A 25049-nucleotide genomic window follows, 5' to 3' on the forward strand; every position below is an offset into this window, starting at 1 on the left:
TCCGTATACTTTTTATTTCATTTGCTACTTTTTTCTCTGCAGCTTCAAGTTTTTTATCCATTTGTTTTACAATTTTATTATTATTATCTTCTATTTTCTTTTCTAATTTTCTATAATTCTCTTCCAATTTCTGTTCCATTTTTTTCATGTCTTCTTTGACTTCTTTTGAATTCTCTTCCAATTTTTTTATGTCTTCTTTGATTTCTTTTGAATTCTCTTCCATTTTTTTCGTATTCTCTTCCATTTTCTGTTCCATTTTTTTCATGTCTTCTTTGATTTCTTTTGAATTCTCTTCCATTGTCTTGTTCATCTGCATCATTAATGACATCAAAGCTGCCATATTGACATTTTCCTCTCTTTCTGGATTCATTTCTGCAGTATCTTGTGGAACTTGAACTAAACTCTCCTCTTGTATAGGTTGTGTTTCTACTAACACATCTTCTTCATTCTTTTTGCTTCTTGTACCTTTCTTTCCTTGAGACATTTTGAGACTTTACTTGTTCAAATATAATTAAAATTAAAATCTATACTTTTTCTTTCTACTGATAATTAATTTAATTATATGAGAGCACTTATCTTCCCAAACTAATTCTTTTAAATAGAGAGCCACCGCGTTGGGCGCCAAATTGTTATGATGTGTTTTTTTTGTTTGAATGATGAGCAATGAGTGTTTTTAATAATATAATATATAGGGTTTTTATCGCGGTTCTCAAAGAATTAGCTTGTAAGTACTTTTTTAAATTATCTTTATTATAACTATTATGAAACACACATATATATCTAACCTAGTCAATGTAAATTTAAAATAAACTATCTTTAAACTGATATTCTTATAAAACTAATTAAATTCTATAGACAATCTACAATTTAAACAAAACTATCTTCAAAATTGAAATTGTTATGACACTAACTAAATTATATTAACAAAATTTTGTACCTTTCTTTCACTGAATGCCTAAATGAACTATTTTCCACTAAGTATATAGATTCTAATCACCACTGAATGTCTTCGTACTTCAGTTATCCTTGTTTTTTGTGAAATTACTTTTTTCAATTATCAGCTTCTACCAATTTAAGATATATTTTTCTTCACCAGCATCTATACACCACCAACCAAACCAGCAAACAGCATTTATATTTATTCTTCTTTTCAATATACCAATATCCAATTATTATAAGTTGATTTATACTAATCTCCAACCATAATATAATTTAATTTCTTCCAATATACCTTTTTTATCTTCAATAATTATTTGTGTATAATTATAAATGTGCATTAAATTATATGCATAATTTTTAATCTTCATTTAACTCACTATATTAAACTATTGGACTATTTGTACTTGATTCACTGACTCTAACTAACTTTCATAATAAACTGGCCTGACTTCTGACTAAAACTTAAAAACTTCTTAAAACTCTTCTGACTGCACTATCTAAAACTTTTCTGACTAAAAACTTTCAATAACTGCCAAAAACTGCCCTCTTGAATCCAAATCACGGGTATTTATATGTTTTTGGATTTTCTAGAACTATCTCGTAAGATATCATGTTCCAATTTGTTCCATTAACTACTTGTCTGAATTTTCTGGAACAAACCATTTCGCAAACATGGCCATCTCCGGAGATCCAGAGAATTCCATTCTTTTCTATTAATAATTTTGTTTACATTTAGGCTTTTCAGATCAGAATATATAATTAAATTAGTAACTTAACATTCTAATTTAATAAAATACACATTTCAAACAATATATTATTATAACCCATTTTATATTCGTAAATATTCTTAAACGTCACTTCAGAGTATAAATATCTGTCAATCTCCGAGAGTATTTTTGGTTGCCTAAGCACATGGCTCACTTATATATATTTACAATATTAAAATACAACTTTTTACAATTATTATATGCTAATTTATTAAAAATGCCCTCACATAAATATATTTTTATTAAATTCTCTAGTATATAACTTATTTAAAACAACCAAATATCTAATATTATGTAGTATATAACTTATAAATTATTTTCTATAAACCCTAATCGTCACAATATATATATATATATATATATATATATATATATATATATATATATATATATATATATATATATATATATATATTCATTTTCTTTATAACTAATTCTTAATTTAATACGATACAAAGCTTTTTTGTTTATGATAATGTAAACATAAAATGGTATTTTGGTATCCTTTTGGGATGACATAACTTTTAATGTTTTTTTTTTGTTCATTACTAAGAAATAATAAAGAATAGTTTTCTTGTAAACCTTCGATAAATCTTATTTTTTTTTTGCTCGTCCCCGTCGAGGATAAACCAGGGGTGGCGTCCAATAATAAATTATAATTTCATATTATCTAATTGTGCTTGAATTTAAGATACGATATAGTTTCTATATGTTTAAGAAAACCCCGCCCAATTCTCTTCGACAGTGAGCGATTCTGGCCTTGCATATATATTATTGTAATACGCAGTGTTACAACCTCAGAAGGTTTAACACAGTCGGTATTAATAAGTTTTACTCAATTCGTGTCAATATTGTATCACCGACAAGTTATCTAGTTTTATAGTTTCATAAAGTTTAGTTTCATTAATCAGCTATCGTAAGCAAGTTCTCGTTTGTAACAATGTGTATCGTTTGTGTAATACGTTGTAACTGTTTAAATAGACTTGTTAAAACGTTCTTTTCGAAATTTTCATTTGTCCCAGTTTTCTGGGTGGTCCTTCAAAGAAGTAAAGTGAACCTATTTCCCTAAGGACAAAACTTGTCTTTCAAGGAAAAAAACCAGCGACCTATAACTGGTGCGCGAAACAAAGGCATCAGGACAAGGTGTAAGGACAAACACACCTGCATCTTCGCTCATTAAGTACGACCGACTAAAAGTGACATCTAGAATATACGTGAAAGAGGATAACACGCCTTATTTATCTAAAATATATAATATTCAATGTCCACTGTCCCCAAACAAATTGTCCTATATATTCCACATATTATTTAATAAGAGATCAACCAACATAGAACCATAAGCATTTTTAGTTTCAAAATCATTTCAAAAACAATGTAATTATTTATTCTTATAAAGAAATGGTCTGCGTACATTTAGCTCTCAAAAAGTTCAAGTTTCTATTAAAAAGAAATGCATTTGGGTCAGTTTTTGTAGATGTTTAAATCTACAATCAGTTAAACAGTTAAATCAGTAAGACGTTGGTTAATACCTGTCTGTTTGATGTGCTTTTGTGTGTCTATGTTTCTAATTTTTGCAATAATTTTTGACCAGACAAACGACTCGATGCCTCAGTATATCGCGGCCTACATCTGAGTAATTTTTTTTTCTATGAAATTGTCCCTGAAAAGTGGATTGAATTCTATACTAAGAAGCCATAGATAGACAGATATGTGTAAGCTAGTTTGATTTAATTCTGCTAATTTTTACTGGTACCATTTGAAAGTAGAAAGAAACTAGAATTCGTGCTACTGTAGAAATAATAGACAAAAATATGCTCACACAATATTAACTTTAACAGGATTAATTTCGCAAATGATTGCTTTGAAGAGAAAAAAAGTAATTTAAGTAAAATTTATAAGTTTGATATTAATTAGTTTCTAAAACAATTGAAATTTAAACTAAACGTTTAAATAATAATGTAGTAGTTTCTGTTGAAGCAAATTTCAAATGCATGATCGTCAATTTTAAGTACACACGTATTTTATCCTTTCTACTTTCTGTACTTTTCTTTTTGACTCACATCATATAATACCTGAATCGTTTCAGCACGATACCATATGTTGAAACCGACGATTCCATTCGCCGCAATGATACAATGCGTTTGCTCCAGATGGGACTCCTCACAAAGCGATTTCCATAAAAAAAGGGAATATGGCTTACCGGCCGATTTTAGCCAGCCACATAAAAACGGTCTTGTGCCATTTTAACTGTAATATTTTTTAATGTTGTATATACATATATAGTATTTTGGGGGCGAAAATTGTTAAGACCGGAAATAATACCAAATTTGCATTTAGTGCAAAAATAACAAACTTATATAAACTTAAAAAGGGATAATTCACGGGAGTTGGCTGTAAACCATATATGTAGTTAAAAAACTCGAACATCGAAGTAAAACACTTGTATTGTAATTGGTATATTTAATTAAAATTAAATTTAAAAATTCAAAAGGAATAAGTTCAAAATCTTTTTCTACATCCGAACTGTAGGAATCTTAAATGGCAACTAATCGAAGATGCCGGAAGTGATAATTGACTGTTTACTGTGATAATGCAGGATCGATAGTACATTCTTTTTTAAAATAAACCAGGTCAAGGACCATATTATGTTGATCTGTATATAAATTTTTATTAGATTAGTTTATTAAAATTGAGACAGCAGCAATTATTTTTATTATTAACTATACCTATTTGTTTATATTTTATGAATTGAATATAAAATTAAATTGATCGGTAAAATTGAAAGCTGATTTTAGAAAAAGACAGAAATTAAAATGAGATAATAAGATAAAGTAAGTGAATTGACAATTAAACGGTTAAATTATTAAATGTGAAAAAAAAACTAATTGTGTGTACATAAAGTTATGTTATTGATGAATAAACTAAAGAATTGTATTGGAAATTTGATAGTCAAGGGTTGTTTGTATATGACAGCTTCCGCTTCTTAGAGAAAAAGTGTAGCAAACCCATCAGCAGAATGTAGCCGACTTTAATTGCCAATACTTAAAGAATAAGTCACCAACAAAAATATACCAACAATAGCGTGGCAGTCGTAGCTCAGTGGCTATGTTACTGGCTAAACAAGCTGGTGGGCCCGGGTTCGAATCCCGGCTCCGACAAAATTTTCAATTTCTAATTTAACTGAGCTGCCACCATGCGTCGGAGTCGGTCCCGGCTACGAAAGTAGTCGTTAAGTCATGTTAGGGGCGCTTGCGCGGCCCGAAAACCCTAACACTAGACCTTAGGCAGAAGGTTACGCGAACTTTACTTTACTTTTATCAATAATAGCGGAATCAAAAACCCTGTATAAACAACATTCTCTAGCATGCACAATACATATTCACACAACACACGTTCACTAAACAGGAACACTCTGCACACATACAAACACTTACAGCACATATTAACAATTCCGAACACTTTCCATTGGACAAAACACTCACCCTCACATCTTTTCAGCCAAATCTGGCGTTTTCCTGTAACACAGTGGAAAAAAGTAAATCAACCTCCAATTTTGTTGACATGACATAACCTTGTGAACAGTCTTGGAGGTCATACACACCGTTTTTTCCATTAGTCTGACTCTTGCAATACAGGCGCGTTCTCCCAGTGCGACAGTACAATAGACCGGCTTTATGGACCACGCCACCTTCCCATTGGTCATTTAGGTACAATTAACCTAAAAAGTAGGAGAATATATTTGGCCCACTTTGGCACTATGCCCCCATTAATTCCGATTTCCTTAGTTCTAGGCCATGTATTACACTGTGGATCGTCTCAGCATTATAAATAGAAACATTCTATGTACCGATTTTTGGTGTTTTGAAACAAAACTCGTCCGTTGACTAGGTCCTCGGTTCTTCCAGGCAGGTTCATCCTTTGAGGCCAGTTTTTTAATCCCAGACAAAAGAGTGCTCTAACTCTATAACCACCTCTACCCCAAGCTGTTTACCAACATGTGTATAACGGCATTTTAAAACAAACAGGATCTAACTAAACAGTATGACCAAAATGGGAGAGAATTTGCTATCTTCATCGCACAAAAATCTTAATATTTAATTTGAAAAACGCTTTCGATCGTTACGTTTTATCCAGTATTTTTTTTTTCATGGTAATATTTGGTCTATAAAGCATTTATTTAAGAAACCCTGGATTATAGTTGCCTAGGTATTAATAGAGTACCTATATTTGATATTTATTTCAAACATTTTACAGATCTGCCTACTTAATCATCTGTATTAAAATAAAATGGTGGACCTTTCACTAAAAACCAGTTAAATGCGAGCGCATACAAATAACTTACTAATTCACAGCATATGATTGGTGTTGAAAATAACAATTAGTAAGAAGGTGTGCAGTTGTGAAGGTTATTTATGGTACCAGCGGCGTCGATCAAATTTCTAACAGCAGGTCACAGTTAATAATTATTGTAAGTGTTAATAATTTAAAAAATGTAATTTTCTGAAGAATTTGAGTTAAAAACTGGTGTATTTGTATTTTTACTACAATATTAGATTTTATTGTAGTATACATACGTAGTTTGATGTAAGAGCGAAGTAAGATTGAGCTAAACAAGTAAAAAAAAAATAAGTAAAAACATTTGTTTCAAATTTTTTAAATCAGTTTTATTTTTTTGTGATCGTCTCATTGGGGAAAGATCTCTCTGTGAGTTTGTTCACTACTGTATTCTTGGTCATTATGTTTATATGGTTGTTTGCTCCGCCCTTTTCCAAAAAAGGCGGAGATGCTTGTTGTTTGGATTGTTTTTATCTTCATCAGTACAATTATGTACCCAGAATCAATAGCTGGGATCTATAATTGAAATTTCAATTAGGTCTGAGTTAATTCCTGTTTAAGATTAGAAAATATTTTTACCCCAAATCAAATACTGATTTTTAAGATATTTTTACTTTCGCTTAGAGACTACGACTTGAACTTAATTGAATTGAAAATATTTTGTATTTCAATTTAAAGGTAAAAATTTCCTCATATATATTGAAAAGAGTCGACGAAAGCACACAGCCTTGCCTTACTCCTCGCATGATCTTCACTTGGTCGGTCAGCTGGTCTTCGACCTTGACTTAAGCACGCTGGTTCCAGTATAAATTCATGATGATCCAAATATCCGTCTCATCCAATTCTACTCTTTGTAGAGCGGCGACCATCTTCTGGTGCTGACAACGGTCAAAAGCCTCGGTGTAGTCAATAAAACAAATATAGATATCACAACTGACATCGCGGCATCTCAGAAATAGGACTTGTACGGTGAAAAGTGCTTTACGTGTACACATGGAATTACGGAATCCAAATTTCATTTCACCGACATTTTCTTTGTATTTCTTGTAAATTCTGGCATGTATGATTTTAAGAAAAATCTTAAGTGCATGACTCATAAGACTGATATTTTAGAAATCTTCGCACGTTTTCACAGATCTTTTTTTTTTGGTAGTGTTACAAATGCTGACAATAGCCATTCCTCTGGGATTTTACCTGAATCGTAGAATTCTTAGACTGTTTTAAAGCTCCTTTCACCTCGCTTTCTAGTATTAACGGTCTGTCATGCAATTTACTTCTGAGAGATTACCTCGGTAGTCCTAGAAAAGTTCTTCGATGTACATTTTCCAGGTCACTAACTTCTCCTTAACTGTTGTCGCTAGGTTTCCGTCTTTGTTTATGAGGAGGTGTGTGTTTCTCTTCTTGTATTGACCAGTGACTTCTCGAATCTTTCGGTGGATATTTATATGATCGTGTTTCACTTGGAGCTCTTCTATTAGTTTACATTTTTCTTGCATCCATGTCTCCTTGGCTCTTCGTATTTCTTTTTTAATTGTTTGGTTGATTTCTTGGTATTTCTTCGCGTCCCTGTTTTTCATTAATCTCTTTGGTCCTTCATCTGTAGAATGTCATCAGTCATCCATTTTGTATTTTTTACTCTTGTTTTCTTTCTCAGATGTTCTTTTCCCGCATTTAGCATGACGTCTCTAATATAAACTTTAAGAATACCGTAAACCGGGGTAACTTTGCCCCTGCCAGGGTAACTTTGCTCCATTACTAAAAAAAGTTTCATTTTAATGTACCTATGAATTAATAATCGTCTTCACAAAACGCGCGTCGCCGTTTTACTGGTATCCTATTGACACAGTCTTCCCGCGTGCAGCATAGACTTGCTCTTCCATTTACATGCCTACAGCGAGTCGAGAAGGTAGTGGTGTAAAAACTTCGGTAAAAACTACGTATAAAATTTGGTGTGTGTAGAAAAGTTGTGCTATTATCTCACAAGTAAGTATTTGTGTATGCCTTAAGTGTATACTGTTTATCAACTTTTTTACTCAATTGTGACTTATAATTGAACAAATGATAAACTTTTCTTTTTCTAACCTAATTTTACAAATTATCAGGTGATTAGGGGTAACTTTTCACCAAAAAAGTGGCGCAAAGTTACCCCGAAATATATATTATGTTTAATATATATTTTTGTTACAGATATGCCTAGAACACCTAAAAGAATACTAGGATCACGGCGCTATGCTGACTATACACAAGAAACCCTACAAGAGTGTTTACATGAAATAAGAAGAGGTGAAATCTCACACAGAAGGGCAGAAGAAAAATATAAGATTCCAAGAAGGACTATTTTAAATAAACTTAAAGGGAAACATTCCAAAACGCCAGGGAGGCAAAACGTATTTACTCCCGGCGAAGAAAACCAATTTGTCAATTGCCTGATTTATATGGGAGAGTATGGGTTCTCTATTAACACAACTGAACTGAGAAACATTATCAAAAATTATTTAAAACGTTGTGGAAGAGATGTCAAAATTTTCAAGGATAACTTCCCTGGAGAGGATTGGATCAAAAAATTTATGGTCAGACATCCTGAAATTTCCCCACGTTTTGCAGAAAACATTAAACGTGTACGAGCAGGAGTTGACGAAAACATATTGAGAGGCTTTTTCGAAAATCTGGCAGTCGAGTTAGACGGCGTTCCTCCAACAAATATATGGAATTGTGATGAAACTAATCTCACTGAATATCCCGGCAAAAAGAAAGTCATTGTCAAGAGAGGTTGCAAGTATCCAGAACTAATTAGAAACGCTTCAAAGACCTCTGTGTCCATTATGTTCTGTGGAAACGGCGAAGGTGAACTTTTACCGCCCTATGTTGTTTACCGGGCTGCTAAAATGTGGACTACTTGGGCTGAGAATAGGCCAAAAGGATGCCGTTACAACGCTAATAGTTCTGGATGGTTCAATGCAAATATTTTTGCAGATTGGCTTGAATTCCAGTTGGTACCTAGGTTTAGGAAGCTGAATGGTAAAAAGGTATTACTATGCGACAACCTCTCTTACATATTACAGTACATGCACTTCAACTCTGTCGTGAAAACGACATTCATTTAATTTGTCTGCCTCCAAACAGTACACAACCTTTGACACAACCTCTAGACGTGGTTTTCTTTCGGCCCCTAAAAAGAGCCTGGCGAAAAAATTTGTCAGATTGGAAAAGTACTGAAGATGGCATCCGCAACACTAATATACAAAAGCAACACTTTCCTCCATTGTTGTCAAAGGTAATGGACTTGCTTGGTCCACAAATCAAATCTAATTTAGAGGCAGGGTTTCGAAAATGCGGAATATTTCCCCTGAATGTTGAGGAAGTACTAAGCCGAATACCACGAAAATGCGACCCATCTGTTGTGCAATCGGAGTTTTTAAAAGCCCTCGAAGCAAAAAGATCCGATTTGACAAAAACTGTTAACCACCGCAGAAAAAAAATTAATGTTCCAGCTGGAAAAAGTGTTTGTGCAGTCAACGATGCAGATATGGAAGAACCTACAACCTCTGGCATGAATACCAATAAGCAACGACGAAGCATAACTCCTGACGAATCTTCCGATGAGGAATCAAATATTGTTCGCTTTAGAGCTAAAGAGATGGTATTTGATGATAATTCATCCGACGATGTAGACTTTGAAGAGCTTGCCAGGGAGAAAGAGGTTGAAAATGAATTTGTAAATTTTTTAGAAGGCAAAGAAAACAAACATAATAATTTTGAAAGTGTTGTTCGAGAAGTGGGACGTTTTGTAGTGTTTTCTTACGAAAGCCACCTATACCCCGGGCGCATTATGGCTTTTGATGATAAAACGGTAAACATTAGCGCAATGGAAAAGTCTCTCAAACTGTGGAAGTGGCCCTCAAAAAAGGATGAACTGACTTACCTATGGACTGATATACTAGGCTGTATTAATACTCCTAAACAAGTTTCTAAAAGGGGAACTTTTACAATTCCTGAATTAAGTTCACGTTATAATTAACACTTTTGTTTATTATTTTCAAATAAATAACGCTACCTTCTTTTTTAGTTTTTTTTTGCACAAATAATATTTTTGGAGCAAGATTAATATAAGCAACCCATTAGCTTTGCTCCAACTATATGTTACTATACAAAATTTCATGCTTTTATGAGGTAGAGCAAAGTTACCCCACACTATAGGTAACTTTGCTCCACTTTTTATTAAAAAAAAAGATGTAATTAATTATTGTTAGAATAAAAAATACCACACAATATTTACATTGTATACCTTCTTCATGAGTTATTAAAAAAAACATAATACTAGTAGAAATTTTATACACTTTTCCTCGCAATTCCTTTAATAACTCCTAAAAGTGGAGCAAAGTTACCCCAGTTTACGGTAGTTATTTTAAATTTTCCAACATTCCGAATTCACCTCTTTCCGCACTGTGTAACGGGCACTCCACTAGAAGATGTTTTATTGTTAGCGGGGTATCGCAAGCATAACACTCCAGTTGGGGATCTCGTGTCATCAGATGTCCATGCGTAAGGCGACTATAACCAAACTACAGTCGTGTGATGATCACCTGAGAAAGCGATTGGTGGAACTATCAGAACATGGAGAAATGTTGGTTTTATCCTAAGTAATTTAGTCTGTTTTTTGTGCCATTTGCTATTCCATATGTCAACTATTTTACTGGGGAAATATGTTTTGAGATCTTTCACTAGAATTTTTGGATAGACCTCAATAGTTACGTCCTCTAAGGCTTCTCGTGCATATTTATCTGCCAGATCGTTTCCCGTGATTCCAGTATGAGATGGCACCCGCAGAAAAGCAATGTTTCTGTGATTTAGATTGTATAATTCTTGTCTAAGTTTGGCCATAGGATGGAAAGAATAGATTTTAGAGATGATTTCTAGAGAACTTAGTGAGTCTTTAATTATTAGGAAGTTAATTTCAGGACTTTTTGTAACGTAACATATGGCTTTATATATTGCAAAGAGTTGTGCTGTTAAGATAGCATTATTTTCCGTTAGTTTACATTTCTTTCATCGGTGAATAACTTCGAAGGAGAAAAATTAAGAAATTAAGGTTTGATATTTAGAAATAATTAAAGGAGGATTGGCTTGTTTCTTTTTTTCTTACAATAGATCCAAATTTATATAAGACGAAGATATTAGCCAAGCAGGGGAGTTCGCATCTTGCTAGGATAGCTTTTGATGACTTTAAGGATTAATTCACCAATAACCTTTTGATTATATTTTTTGCACAATTTTTTAAAATAATCTTTTTTAAAAACAATTTCCGAAGTAGAAATCGAAACGGCAAACAACAGATAAAAATGTAATTTTCATTAGAATTAACTGCGGCTTAATCGCATTTAAACATAATATTTGTCATGTATATTTTACTTCGACTGGCAACATCACAACATCAAGAGGAGTGCCGGTATAAAAAGTTATCAAATACAACGATCTGGATACGGTTGTTAACCATGTGTTTATGTTTTTGTTATCCTTATTACACACATGTCGATTATGAAGGCACTAATTTAGTGATAATAAATTATAATAAATTTCGTTGTAAACGGGTTTGGCAGTCCAGTGGGATGCAGGTAGAAGTTATACTTCTATACACGCGTTCGTCTTTACAAATTTATATGGGAGTCAATCTGCACAATCATTACATATGTAATGCTATAGGTAAGAGAGAGCAGAAAGAGAAAAAGAATTATGTATACAGGTATATGGTGCATCGTTTGCTGTATATAAACATTTGACCTGTAATGAGAGTATAGTAAGTAACTGAAGGATTGAATCAATATTTTAATGAAAATATATATTTTTATTTTCATATATGTATAAAAGGAGTTGAATGCAAAAAATTTTTTTACACATACTCTGCAGTAAAATTCATTGTTAATTTTGTTATTAATATAAAAATACAATACAATACACTGCCACATAATTCAATATTATAATACAATACAAATTAAAATGCAATATTCATAAGTATTTAAAAGTGACGATATACATAACTTACGCATATGTTTAATTTACCATGATAATAATAATAATAAAAAAATAATAATATTAATAAATATTAAATATGTTTACAGAAGGAACATTTTTATTCTCGAGAGAGAAAGAGAGAGAAAATATATCTTCTGCCTCTCTCTTACCTATATCTTACATATGTAATGATTTTGCCGATTCACTCAATATATACGAATACACACAAATTTCCAACGTCGAACGCGCGTATAGAAGTATAACTTCAAAAAACGTTTGTGGAAGATAAAAATAAAAAACCAACAACTCGGATTATGTTACAAATTTTCATTTTATTTTAAAATTTAGCATTTTTGCGTATATTACATATATGTAATAAAATGAACGTGGAGTTTTTAAATATTTCAAAAATAAAAAAGGAAATTCATATTGGGATTTGAACTCACATACACCAGCGTATGAACCAAACACGTAAAATATTTGCCAATCTCTCTCTTACTCATTATCTTACATATGTAATGATTTCACCGATTCACTCCCGTACAAATTTCCAACGTGGAGCGCGCGTATAGAAGTATAACTTCAAAAAACACTTTTCAAAAAGTTTTCAGTGTTTTATATAATTATTGTTAGATAAAATTCAGTCTTAGATAAAATGAACTTCCATCAGGTCACGGTCGAATCCATCACTAATTTAGTTAATATCTAACGCATCACCTGTACATTTCCTGGAAAATTCATAAAGAATTTGCCTCTTCTTCACTGAATTGGTTTGATCTTTTTTTTTTTTATTAAAAGATAATTGTAATAATTCGATGAAAGTTTGGGAGATCAAAATTGAAGGAGAAAATAAAAAAATGTACAAATATTCGACAATTTATTATAAATGACTGCATAGGTACGACTATACAAAAATAAATAAATAAATAAATAAATAAATAACATTATAAGTATATCACAATAATGAAAAAATAAATAACGTAATTCCTAGTTTGGGTTTTCTACGATAACACAATTTTATCGACATTTGTATAGATATATCTAACGATTTCGTCTACATCGACAACGCAGTCGGATACATCAACGATACATTTTGTTTCTGCCACATGTTTGAAATAACTGACGGACTTTTTCGGGGTTCTAGTTCGTTGCGGTGACGAAAAGTCTACTTGGTACAATCCAAATTTTTCTCTGCAAATGAATACACAAAAATAAATTATTTTTTATTAAACATCTTCGAAACAACTTAAAGTTTTTATAATTCGTGGTTTATTTTGAACGAAATCTTTGATAAGAAAATAAAGAATGATGAATTATGTGTTATCATGCATTTCCAAATTGGATATAATGATTTACGCCAGTTTTATAAAGGTGTGTAAGTTTGTGGAACTTTTGTAACCCTCCGGCGAGCTCGGTATTTGTCCGGTATGCCGCATTTTTACTAATTTCAAGATTCAGTCCCGCTATTCTCAAATGCCTATATTTATTAGGCTACTTACGAAGCACATACCGTGTCGGTATATGATTTATTTAGTTGTCAGTGGGACTTTGAAGTAATAGGTGTTAAATTTACGGCATTCCGTGCCGCAGCGCGCCCGACGATGTAAGGAAAATTAGTTTTAAATTTTATCTGTTTTTATTACTTTTTATTTAGTAAAAATGTTTTTTTGTGATAAAAGGTAGTCTATTATCTTAGAGGTAGTGATAGTAAAGTATTAATTGTAAGAAAAAAATTCTAAGTATAAAAACTCTAAAAAATGTTTGTTGGCCACAGACTAACAAGAGTTGACTGATAATTTGCCATATATCGAGGATATAATGGACTTAGCGATTAAGAGAAAGGCGAGGTTGAAGGAATTATACAACAGCGACTTAGAACTATCCGGAGACGAAGATTTTCAAAATGCGGAATCTATGGAAATCCAGGAGTTTGATTATTTATTCTACATCGCCAAAGATGACGAAAATATATGTAAACATTTTGTATGCAAGAGACATAACATTAAGATTACCACCTGCTGTGTAATTGTGTACTTACTCAAGTCGAGGAAGAAGAATACTAGGAAAAAATATTCTTATTCTTGGAATACGATTTATTGTTATAAAATAATATTTTATTTTTGTACTTTTTTTTAAAAAATGATTTGATTTAACTATCTTAAGTTTAGGATTATTTAGAACTTTATATTAAGGGTAAATATTTTTGAATTTAATCTATAGTTTTTCTGCTTGTTGCATAAAGGGCCACCGCAAGTGACGTACAAATTTGCAAATTTTTGACTACCTGTTTGAAAACAAGTTTGAAAAATTTTAATGAAGTATAAAAATTGGACATTTCTTATCAATATTTTCGTCATTACTCTTTATATAAATCCACCGTAAGTTTAAGAACGCTTGACTGAGATGCTATGTACAACATTCACCAACTGACGTAACGAATTAGTTTGGAGTGGACCAATGGCGCGCAGTGTGTCTTTTATCAAGTTCTGACCCCCTTTTTGTGAAATATTCGATATAATGAACGATAACATTAGTAATGGTTCTCAGCGTGACGCATTTTTGGAAACAAATTGTAAACATTTTCGTTTGATTAGATATTATCCTCTATATATCTAGTTATATACTCTATTTAATGGAAATAAATCGCCATTTTAAGTGAAAAAGTCCTATTCTTATTAAATATAGTAGACGGCATGAAAAACTAGAACTTAAGTAATATTAAATACACTTTTTCCCCACAGGGAAAGTAAATACTCCATAAGAAGAAAAATCATAAATATATATACTTACTGATATCCTCTAAACCATTCAAAATTGTCCATTAAACTCCAGGTGGTGTATCCGATAACATTGACGCCGTCATCGATTGCATCCCTGATGTTACTGAAATGTTGCTTAAAGCAAAAACTCGTGTTAAAGCGGATCTATTTTTGTCATAAAACAGTTTAAACTATAGCAATAACCAAAATAACCAGAAGAAAATTTAAAATAAAGGAATGGAAAATAAAGAAGAGAAGCATGGCAATAAAACAAAGAAAGACAACGGAAAAGAATATAGTGAAAACAAAACAATAATATAGGTAAAAGAAATAAATTAGACTTACTCACAATCAATTTAATTTTACTACCAAAAACGACCGGTTTCGCTTTCTAAAATTTGCAAAGCATCTTCAGGTCAAACGGTACAAAGTAAATTAAATGATGCCTGTACAAGAATTTTTAGATAATGATTCGTGATACATAGTTCAAACTATCCTGTGTTGCTGATAATGGGTGATCTTCGGTCAATGTTGTAACTGTCTGACAATTAACCAGGAAGACCAATGTGTCGTCTGTCACGTCCTGCTAACGTTCACGAAAAGCTTTTGTTCCAAAAATTATTCTTCTTTTTTTTGTGTAGACATGACTCTGTCCATTTTTCAATATACCTCCAGTAAGTTGTCGATCCGTCGTTTTCGTGGTCTTCCCATTGATCGTTTTATTGGGGACTCTCGCCGTCTTTACTACTCCATTTATTTTCTACGCCTTTTAATTTTTAGCCAGTCCTTGATGTTCTTTTGTATATGTATATCTGCACTTCTAAGTGTTTCCATCTCTGCTGTTTCTAGCATTCTTTTTGTTCTCTCTGTGTCAGGTTGAGTTTATGCTGCGAATTTCATTATTGGTCTGATGACTGTTTTGTAAGTTCTGTCTTTTATTTCATTCCCGATATTTTTATTTTACCATATTGCAACTTGTGGCTTTGTTTGCTCTAATCACTTGCTCTTCCACTTTTGTGTCGAGCTTTTCATAGCTAAATAGTGTGATGCGTCGGTGCATGATCTCCCCGACCTAAAATCTTGATGTTCTGCTAGTATTATAATTTTATTCAGTTTATTTATCACTCTGGTGGTTAATTTTAGTGTTGTCTTTACTAAATTAAGTCCTTTGTAATTCTCTGGGACCGATTTGTCTCTCTTTTCGAAGAGAGGTATAAAATGCTTGATCTTCATTCTTGTGGTATTCTGTTTTGTTGTATTATTTTTATTAGCTTTAATATACTTGAGTGCAAAATAATCGACTCAAAAGCGATATTTGAGATTACACCTTCTGTTTCAATGTAAGAAGTATGAAAACAAAAAAATGTAATGTGCAAACAATAACTTTATTATTGAACTTACAAAAACTGCGATTGCATTATTTTGAAGATGTATTACAAAAACAATATGCAATACAAACAGAATTTCCTATATATTCATCATTGGAACTAACGCAAGAAAGACGTTATGAACAGTTATGCTCTCAATTCTATTATGCTCCTTGGTGCATGATTTCTGTCCCGGGCCCTTCGTTTAAGCTCATCCCAAACATTCTCTATTGGATTTATGTCCGGGCTTAATGCAGGCCAATTTTTTGTAGGTATACCAATCTCAGATAGATAGGTGGTGGTGACTCGTGCGATATGGCATCGTGCAATATCGTGCATTAAAATAAAGGCATCACCAATAAATCCCGCGTATGAAACCACATGTTCCTCCTTAATGTCTCTGATGTTACGATCCGCCGTTGAACCTCCTCTACGTCCTCCACCAGGCACGAAAATCAACTCTGTTTTCCCATCCATTCATGAGACAATTTCTCGTATACAAAGTTAAGCAAATCGCTCTCCTGGCCTTCCATAGACTCGACGCCTCTTGCCGTTGCCATATAGGCAGATCCTACTTCTATCGCGGAATAATACATGACTTCATTGATAGTGGTCCCAATCCAGATTTCGCGAGCAAATTCTAATCGCCTTTGCTTCTAGGCTGCAGTTAGCTTGGGACCCGTAGGTGTCTTTTTTATTATCAGGTTGGCTGCCTTTAGTTTTCTTATGACTGTCCAAATGTTGGTCACCACACTTCGGACCTCTCTAAGCTCTTTTTTAAGTTTAGCACTACTCAAATGTCGATTTTTCAGGGATTTTGATACAAGAAATTGATCATCTCTCTCCGTTGTTATTTGTTTACGGCTTCCTTCTTGTCGATGGATATAATCAACAGTACCTTGGTACGGACGATACACTCGGGACACAGCAGATTGGCTTAAATTTAATTGATTTGCACGGCCCTCTGGCTCAGGCCTTCCCTCAATAATGCTACTGGTTGAGTTGCGTTGACGGACGTGGTATCCATTTGTAATGCAGTTGTGAACTTTAGTGACTAATGTATTAGTGGCTTGCTATGGAAATTAATGTGTACGATGTTAACGGAACGCGTTAAGTCAGTGCGTCTCGATTTCAATGAGTCAAATTCTGACTCCTTCTCTACTTGTTGCATTATTTATTTGTAATGCGTCATTCAATTCCCCAAAGAACAAAATTTTTTTAAAACTCAATAATGAGGTTAATGATTGTACACTAAATATTTTTAAATTTACACTTTTTAGATTGAAACAGGAGACGTACTTTGACAAAATAATTTTGAGTCGATTATTTTGCACTCAAGTGTAGTTGTTTGGTGAGATCTGGTCTTTAGTACTTTAGTTAATTCGGTATTCTGTTCTCTCCTGGTGATTTTCTATTTTTTAATTTTCCTAATGTTTTCTTGACTTCCTCTTCCTCAATGTTTATTTCTTCGTTTGTCGTTATTTCTGATTTTGGTGGTTCATTACCGCCACATTTAGGCAATAGGGATCTGTTTGTCTTTTGTCCTTTGATAATTCTCCAAATTACTTTTTGTGTTCCGTAGAACTCTTATTCCATCTGTTTTGAGAAGCTCTGCCATTGTTCCCCTTTTTATTAGAAAATCTTTAAACTGCAATGAAACTGAAGCAGCAACACCTTTGTGTTTCAGTAAAAAGTATTGTTTTATTTCTCTAAAAATTCAGCATAGCCTCAGAAATATTTCAAGCGTTCTATCAATATTCCAATTATATTTCAATATATTTTCAATTTTAAAATATTTAAATTCCACTCAATCATTTTAATAACGAATGAATAATTTAGATTTGATTCGGTGTAAAAGTACATTGAAAGAACTACATAGATTGTTGCAAACATTCTTACCTTATAATAATTGATTCTTCCGTCGTCCTCCAAGGTTGTTCCGTTATCCGAGTATCCATTTTCAGTAATAATCTGAGGAATATGTCCGTAGGTGTGTTTGATCCAGTTCAGAAGTTTCCTTAACGCCCATGGAGTGACTTTCAACCAGTCTGTAGCAGTCGATTCCCAATTGTCTGGCTGGTAAAGAAACGTTTCTGAGTCAGCTTCCCACGATATTTCGGTTTTATTCTTATCGCCCATGTGTCGTACTAACATTGATGTGTACTGGTTTACTCCCAAAAAGTCAATAGCTCCTTTGATGTATTTAACTTCACCTGGTGTGAATTGAGGTAAACGGGACTGTTTAAAACCTTGCGCAATACTTCTTTTTGCGATGAATTGTTTCATTTGCGATGGGTAGTCGCCGTTTATAATAGGATTAGCATACCATCCAAACTAAAAACAATAGAAAACAGAATACATAAGTCTTCTATCCATTTTTGTAATAGAACTAAAACTTAAAGAAAAAAGCAAAAATAACAGTTTTGTGGTTAACTTACTATAAATTGCAATTTTCTTTCAGCGGCAACTTTATCCAATTCACTGTCTGTATCAGGCTCCATCCACATAGTATCAATTGTTATTCCCACCATTCCTTGTTGTTTCTTTCGGTAATACCTATCATAAAGATGCCATACTTTAGCATGGGACTTTATAACGTTGTGAGCACAAAGGTATTCTCCGATTCCATGAGATTTTATGGCAGGGGCTTTCGATCCAGAACCATATCCTTCTTGGCACGTCTGTTTTGGCTCGTTGAAAGTCACCCAGTACTTAACGTCATTTCCAAAGTTGTCGAAAAGTAATTTAGCATAGTCTGCGAATTTATCGACGATTAGTTCGTTAGTCCAGCCGCCGATGTCTTGTAACGGTTGCGGAGTATCCCAATGGAACATAGTAACGAACGGTTCAATTCCGTTAACCTGCAATTCCTTTATCAGATTTTTGTAGTACGTTATTCCTGCTTGGTTTATTCGATTCGTAAACCCTGTCGGTAAAATCCTCGACCATGATATGGAGAATCGGTAGTGGTTGACTCCGAGGTGTTTTAACATTGCAACATCTTCCTTGTATTTGTGGTATGAGTCACAAGCTATGTCTCCGTTTTGGTTTCCCAGTACTGGAGAGTTGGGGAAGTGTGTCAGTCGATCCCAAATGTTTTCTCCCTTCCCGTCCTCATTCCATGCACCTATAACCAATAAAAAAAAAGCTTAATTTATTGAAGTAATTTCTTTGAAAACTGTTTTTAAATAAAGAGAAAAGATACACAAGCTTTATTGTCTGGAACCATAAAGGTCGATGATTATTCCTAAGCGTGCTTATATAGTGCACTTTTGATAGTTTAGTTTTAGACAAAAACTTACCTTCTACCTGATAGGATGCTGTTGCTGCTCCAATCATAAAATGAGCAGGAAACCGTCTGTTGTTAAGTGGTTCCACCAGTCTGTAAAAGAGAACCTATGTACTAAATTTCAAGAGTCTTAACCCTTCTTCACAAGAAAAAAGGCATAAGATTATAAATAGAAGACAAAGGAAGTATATCGACTTCAAATTAAATAATCGTTATTCTTACACTAAATATTAACCATACGCCAAGTTTCTAGGCTCTTTCAATTTTTCTTTCAACAATAACAAAAGGCATAAGAATATGATAATAAAATAAAAAACGAGCTGTTGCAAACAAACTAAATACGGTTCTTCAGATAATCAAAAGAACCATATTATGTTGTGTTTTCAGATTCTAGATTTCTTTCTTTCTTTTAAGGTAAAAGCATACTCATACAAAAGTAAGGAAAAAAGATTTGTTGATACGTAGTTTAATCTTTTTTGCACGAAGACGAACTTATGTGTTCTAAAATTGTGTACATTCTTTCAGAATACGTAGATACATTTAAAACACTGTGTATATCCCGAAAAATACAAAAATGGAACAGATTTTACTAAAACATCTTATATCATTAAAGCCGATGTTCTTCTTTTTTTTCTTTTTCGCCATTCTTCCAATATGAGTTCGACGTTTTCTCTCTCCACAGCTTTTTATCCTCCCAGTCATCTTCTCGGAGATCTCTCTCCACAATCGCGTTCCCTGTATATGTTTTCCATCACATAACTATTCTTCCTCTCCGTCTTCATCCTGGAGGTTCCCATTCCATTTCTTTTTTTGGCCACCTATGGCCTGGAATTCTTTGAACATGTCCGTATCATTGCAGTTGCTCTGTTTTTCAATTCTATTGTTATTCAGCATTCTATTTCTATCGGGATCCATATTTCCTCAGTCAAAATTTGCTCCGTTCTGGTAAATTCTTCTCATAAAGTCCAGTTCGACTGTTCTTATTTTAGTTTTAATTCGATTCGATTTAGATTTAATTTAATAATAATGAAATGTCTTTGGAATGTCTTCTCTTTTTTCAATTTTATTAAATAACAATCGAATAAATTATACGACTTTTTTTTTCATATATTTCAACAATCCCATTTCTATTCTTGGATGGAATTGTTGAAAAATTAAAAAAAAAGGATGTTAACTGTTTAAATTAGAAAAGGAATATTTGAAAAAGATATTGTTGCCCATTTGGTATAAAGGAAAAGGACAGGAATTAAATCAAACAAAATAGTGTAGGTGGATTACCTATGATTAATATGAAATAAAAAATAAAGCAGCTAAACAAGTTATTACGAAAAATAAAACAAGGAAGATCAGAAGTAATAACAAGAAATTAATCCGATATTGACTGTCAAAATCAATAACAAAAAATAGAATCATAAATTGGAGGAAACAAAATATCCTGTCCCTTCATCGTGAACCTTTGAATGACTTATTTACATAAAAAGATATAGGTATAAATCGATTATTGTGCCAAGTCTATACTTGGCAAGGAATCTTGAAGTCGAGCCAAAAGACAGCCAAGGCAACTACCATAACATATCTATAACACAGTAGTTGAAAATTTAAAATGATGAAAGGTGTTAGATTAAGACAATTTTATAAAAAATCACTGTTGATTAAGTGATGTAAAACCATGCTAAATAGTAACAAACTATTTATAGTAATATACAAATATTAGTAAGATAAAAGCAAAAACTTACCCTGGTGTACACACGAATAATAATAAAACAAAAATTTTCATTTTAGACAAAATGGGCTGAAAATACTTGAAAAACGATTTAATTGTTTGTATGGAACCGCTATAGAAAAATTTTGGTATATCTATTAAAAGTTATTGTAAACTATTTAAGATTATAGATATATGTGCGACATTTTTAGTTCTTTTATATATTTATGTACACAGATTAAACCAACGTCACTATCGACTAGAATAAAAATCTTTCGCAATTGTTGGATTACGGAGACGCCTCTCTCTTTATATATACAAAGAAGATATTGATTAAATTGTGCAATAATTAACGATGATAATATAGTGTACCTCCAAAAATTATCATTAGTATTATCATCTTTATATGTGTCTTTATATATTGTTCGGTATTTTTATTTTGCTCTGATACTAAAAACATATTGTTTAACTGTTTCCAATTAAGTTTTCTTCTGTCTTCCTATCCTACTCCTACTAGAAACATGGTACAGCTTGTCAAATTTAAGGTGATACTTGAAAAAATTGTCCACTTGCGTAGAAAATTAAGTGAGAACGCCTTCGGAGGAAAAGAGATATATAATGCGCTCGGTCTCTTCGCCTCGTTGGTACACTCCATACTACAAGTTTACAGAGAGTGGTCTTATTTATTAATGGAACTTCTATGATATGTCTATATTTTATGTTATTTTGACGTTTCAATTTTTTGTTCGGAAATTTTTCTCAAAATACAAAATATTTTGTTTTGTTACTTGGTAAAAAAATTCTTCTAATAATTATATTTTATTTGACTCTTTAATATTGACCATTCAGTCATGTTGAAGCGGCAGTTTTTTCGAACACTTCTATAAATGTCTCGTTCTGTAATTTTATAAGAGGAATATTGGCAGAGATGAAAGCTTTACATTTGCGTTACAGTAAACTGTATAAGAATAAAAGAACAGTAGTTAATCTTATACCTGGAACATGCCGACGAAACATTTATTACTTAATTTTTATACTAGAGTTGTCGTAATATTTTATTTTTTATTTTAAACTTATTTTAAACTAAAATTGTGGCTTATTTCCAATAAAAATAGTAAATTACATTATTATGCCACAAGAAAATAGCCTAAGAATAATTTTTATTTTAAATAAAAACACACACACCCCCAAGCGTACAACCCAGCTCCTACAGAGATATGTGTTCCAATGGAATAGTGGGACCCACATGTCTGAAGATCAAACCGGTCACACTCCCTTCGAGTGGTACCTATCTGACCCACAAGCTATCCTTCCACCGCTCCCCCTCGCAGAGGAGACTGTACTCATTTTTTACTTTGGAGACCCTGTTTAATAGAACATCTTCCGTATGTGGTTAAGCCACCTAATTTTAGGGGTAGCTAGAAGAGCTTTTCTCCCTTTGGATGACTAAAAACTGAATGACTACTTAGGACTCATGTTCCCTAAATGTGTTGTCCAGACAGTGGGCCATCGATCTGGGTCGATGCCTCGCTGTCCAAACTAAGTGTGTTCGGTCACTCAGTCGTCTAATTGGCAAAATGAATTTTGTTCTCCTCGGCGACTGGGTGCCCAAAAGGCCTGTCCATCCGCCCACGTCTGTCGGTACGTGACCTCAATGCTCAGTTTACGCGTCCTTCAGAAAGGTGTTTCGGTGCCGCTAGCGCTCAAACTCACTGATTAGTCTGATGTCTAATACTACTTTTAGATACAAATTACTTGACTACACAAGATACTTGAGATAATTTAATTTATAACTCACCACAAAAGACACGATTAAAATTAAAGTTCGTCTTCTGTCTCCGAACTACTATTTTCTAGAGAACTCACACTATCAGTGTCACTATCTTCCTGCAAATGTATTATTAAATCGTCTACAATTAAGTCTAGAGCTGGTTCCTTTTCCATATAATAACGCTCATAAGAAATAGCATGCTCGCAATATTTTTTCCACTCATCTTGGGAAAATTTGCAGAAAAACTCATCACAATATGTTTCAACATTTTTAAATTTAAAATCTACATTTTTATTTGCCACATATTGTTTTAGAGCAGCCCACACTAACTCAATTGGATTTAAGTCCGGGTGGTAGGGAGGTAGTCTTAAGATAGAATGACCTGCATTGTTCATAATTTGATCTATTTCATAAGTTTTATTTCTGGGTTTGTGAATTTTTATTAGATTATATAATTCTGCTTTTATCATTTCGTCTGAAAAGGAAATGTTCTTTTGTCTTCGCTATGATAATCTCCAGACTTCGTACCAGATTTAAATGTCAAACATGCGTTTTTTATGAACCCCATTTGGCCGCCAGCGTGAACAATAATCAGCCTTTGCCCTTTGGACACTGGCTTGTGAAAACCTTCGGTCGTATTGTCTCCCCAGTATCTGTCATGGGTATGAGAGGAATGAATATAAGTTTCATCCATGTAAATTATGGGCCGATTTTCTCCCCTATATTGTTTAATATTTCTGAGAAACTTCCTCCGGGGCACTTGTATATCGGGTTTTTCCATTAGGATTTTCCTGTTATTCTTCGCTTTCTTCCATCGAAATCCCATATCTCTCATCACTTTTCTCAAAGTTTCATGCGACCCTGTATAAATATTGTCTTCATTAATTTTTTTTGTAATATGTCGCAATGTAGGAACTCGTTTTTCTGTGACATAATTTATTATTATACGCCGAAGTAAACCTTTATCAAAATCGCCCAAGTTGGATTTTGGGGCAGATCTCATTCTTTTGTTAGGCGTCGAAAATTATCTAGGAGCACCTTCTTCTATATTTTTCGTTTCACGAGAGATCCGTTTTATAGTGGCTATACTTACTCCCGTTGCTAAGGAAGCACGCTCTTGAACTTTTTTAAAATCTTTAACATGCGGATTTTTCATCGCTTCTCTCTGCATAAAAATAATTAAATTTGCTATTACCTCCCTCGTTTGTCCAGACAAGACTTTGCCTTCTAATTTTGAATGAAAATTCATGTATATAATTTAAAATACTTAACAATAATTATTTAAAAAGTCAAATCTATTATAATACGATATTTCTTCAACACACAGTAACTTTAAACATAAGTAAAATAAAAAAACTTTGTCGCAGACTATACAAGTACCTTGCACTTCGAAGGGCCAAGAAATAATAAGGACGAATTGTGTTGTGGTCGAATGCGCATCGTGTTGTAGATAGAGTTGGTGACGAGATCGTTTTGCTACTACTGTTCTGATTCTGAAGTAATTTTCTCGTGGCCTCGTAATGCAATTACTATTTTCGTTAGGAATAAACCACGATTTAATTTTAAAATAAGTTTATTAATTTATTATTACAATAAAGTTTCCCAGGCATGCATCTCAACAATATTGGCAATATCATTTTAAACTCATCTACTTTAAAATGTATAATAGATTGTCAATAAAGTCACGAAGTCAGTTCGGCATTTTATCTAATAAATGTACCAGTGATGCTATGTTCTCTGTACTACATGAGGTATATCAAGCACTAAACAATAACCTTTACACTGCCACTGTTTTTTGTGACTATGCCAAAGCTTTTGATTATGTAAATCACGACATTTTGATAAAAAACCTAAATTTCTACGGAATTCGAGGTATTTCTTTGAATTGGTTCCAATTTTACTTGAGGAATAGGAAACAACTAGTTAGAGCAAATGATACTAACTCTAACCACAAAAGCATTGGATTAACATTGGAGTACCACATTGGAGTACCACAAGGTTCAGTATTGGGTCCTCATCTTTTCCTTATCTTTATAAATGACATCAATAACTTAAAAATCGATGAAAAAAACATTTTTACTGAGGAATTATCACCTGTAGGAACTGTAATA

At 32.9% G+C, this 25049-nt stretch overlaps 2 protein-coding genes across 2 annotated transcripts; one reads left to right on the forward strand and one right to left on the reverse strand.

Moving 5' to 3' along the window:
• The first annotated feature begins 8230 nt into the window (after positions 1-8230).
• On the forward strand, positions 8231-9145 carry LOC140446333 (uncharacterized). The gene has a single exon (XM_072538875.1). It carries the CDS (start codon positions 8231-8233, stop codon positions 9143-9145), a length of 915 nt encoding a protein of 304 aa, XP_072394976.1.
• A 3769-nt stretch (positions 9146-12914) lies between these two features.
• LOC140445190 (myrosinase 1-like) lies at positions 12915-21437 on the reverse strand. Its single transcript, XM_072537069.1, has 6 exons — positions 21202-21437; positions 19479-19558; positions 18615-19303; positions 18076-18510; positions 14841-14944; positions 12915-13241 (listed from the first exon to the last, which is right to left on the reverse strand). Exons 1-6 carry the CDS (start codon positions 21240-21242, stop codon positions 13052-13054), a joined length of 1539 nt encoding a protein of 512 aa, XP_072393170.1. The 5' UTR covers positions 21243-21437; the 3' UTR covers positions 12915-13051.
• Positions 21438-25049: the final 3612 nt, after the last annotated feature.

The sequence above is a fragment of the Diabrotica undecimpunctata genome, chromosome 7 (assembly GCF_040954645.1).
Source record: "Diabrotica undecimpunctata isolate CICGRU chromosome 7, icDiaUnde3, whole genome shotgun sequence".
NCBI classification, from domain to species: Eukaryota; Metazoa; Arthropoda; class Insecta; order Coleoptera; family Chrysomelidae; genus Diabrotica; species Diabrotica undecimpunctata.

What these genes read in the sequence shown, in the direction of transcription:
- LOC140446333 (XM_072538875.1), top strand. Translation starts at nt 8,231, where the DNA reads ATGCCTAGAACACCTAAAAGAATACTAGGATCACGGCGCTATGCTGAC.
- LOC140445190 (XM_072537069.1), bottom strand. Translation starts at nt 21,242, where the DNA reads ATGAAAATTTTTGTTTTATTATTATTCGTGTGTACACCAGG. An exon ending in AGCATCCTATCAGGTAGAAG is followed by an intron (nt 19,304 to 19,478) that starts GTAAGTTTTTGT and finishes TATTGGTTATAG; the next exon opens with GTGCATGGAATGAGGACGGG. An exon ending in GAAGAATCAATTATTATAAG is followed by an intron (nt 14,945 to 18,075) that starts GTAAGAATGTTT and finishes TTTTGCTTTAAG; the next exon opens with CAACATTTCAGTAACATCAG.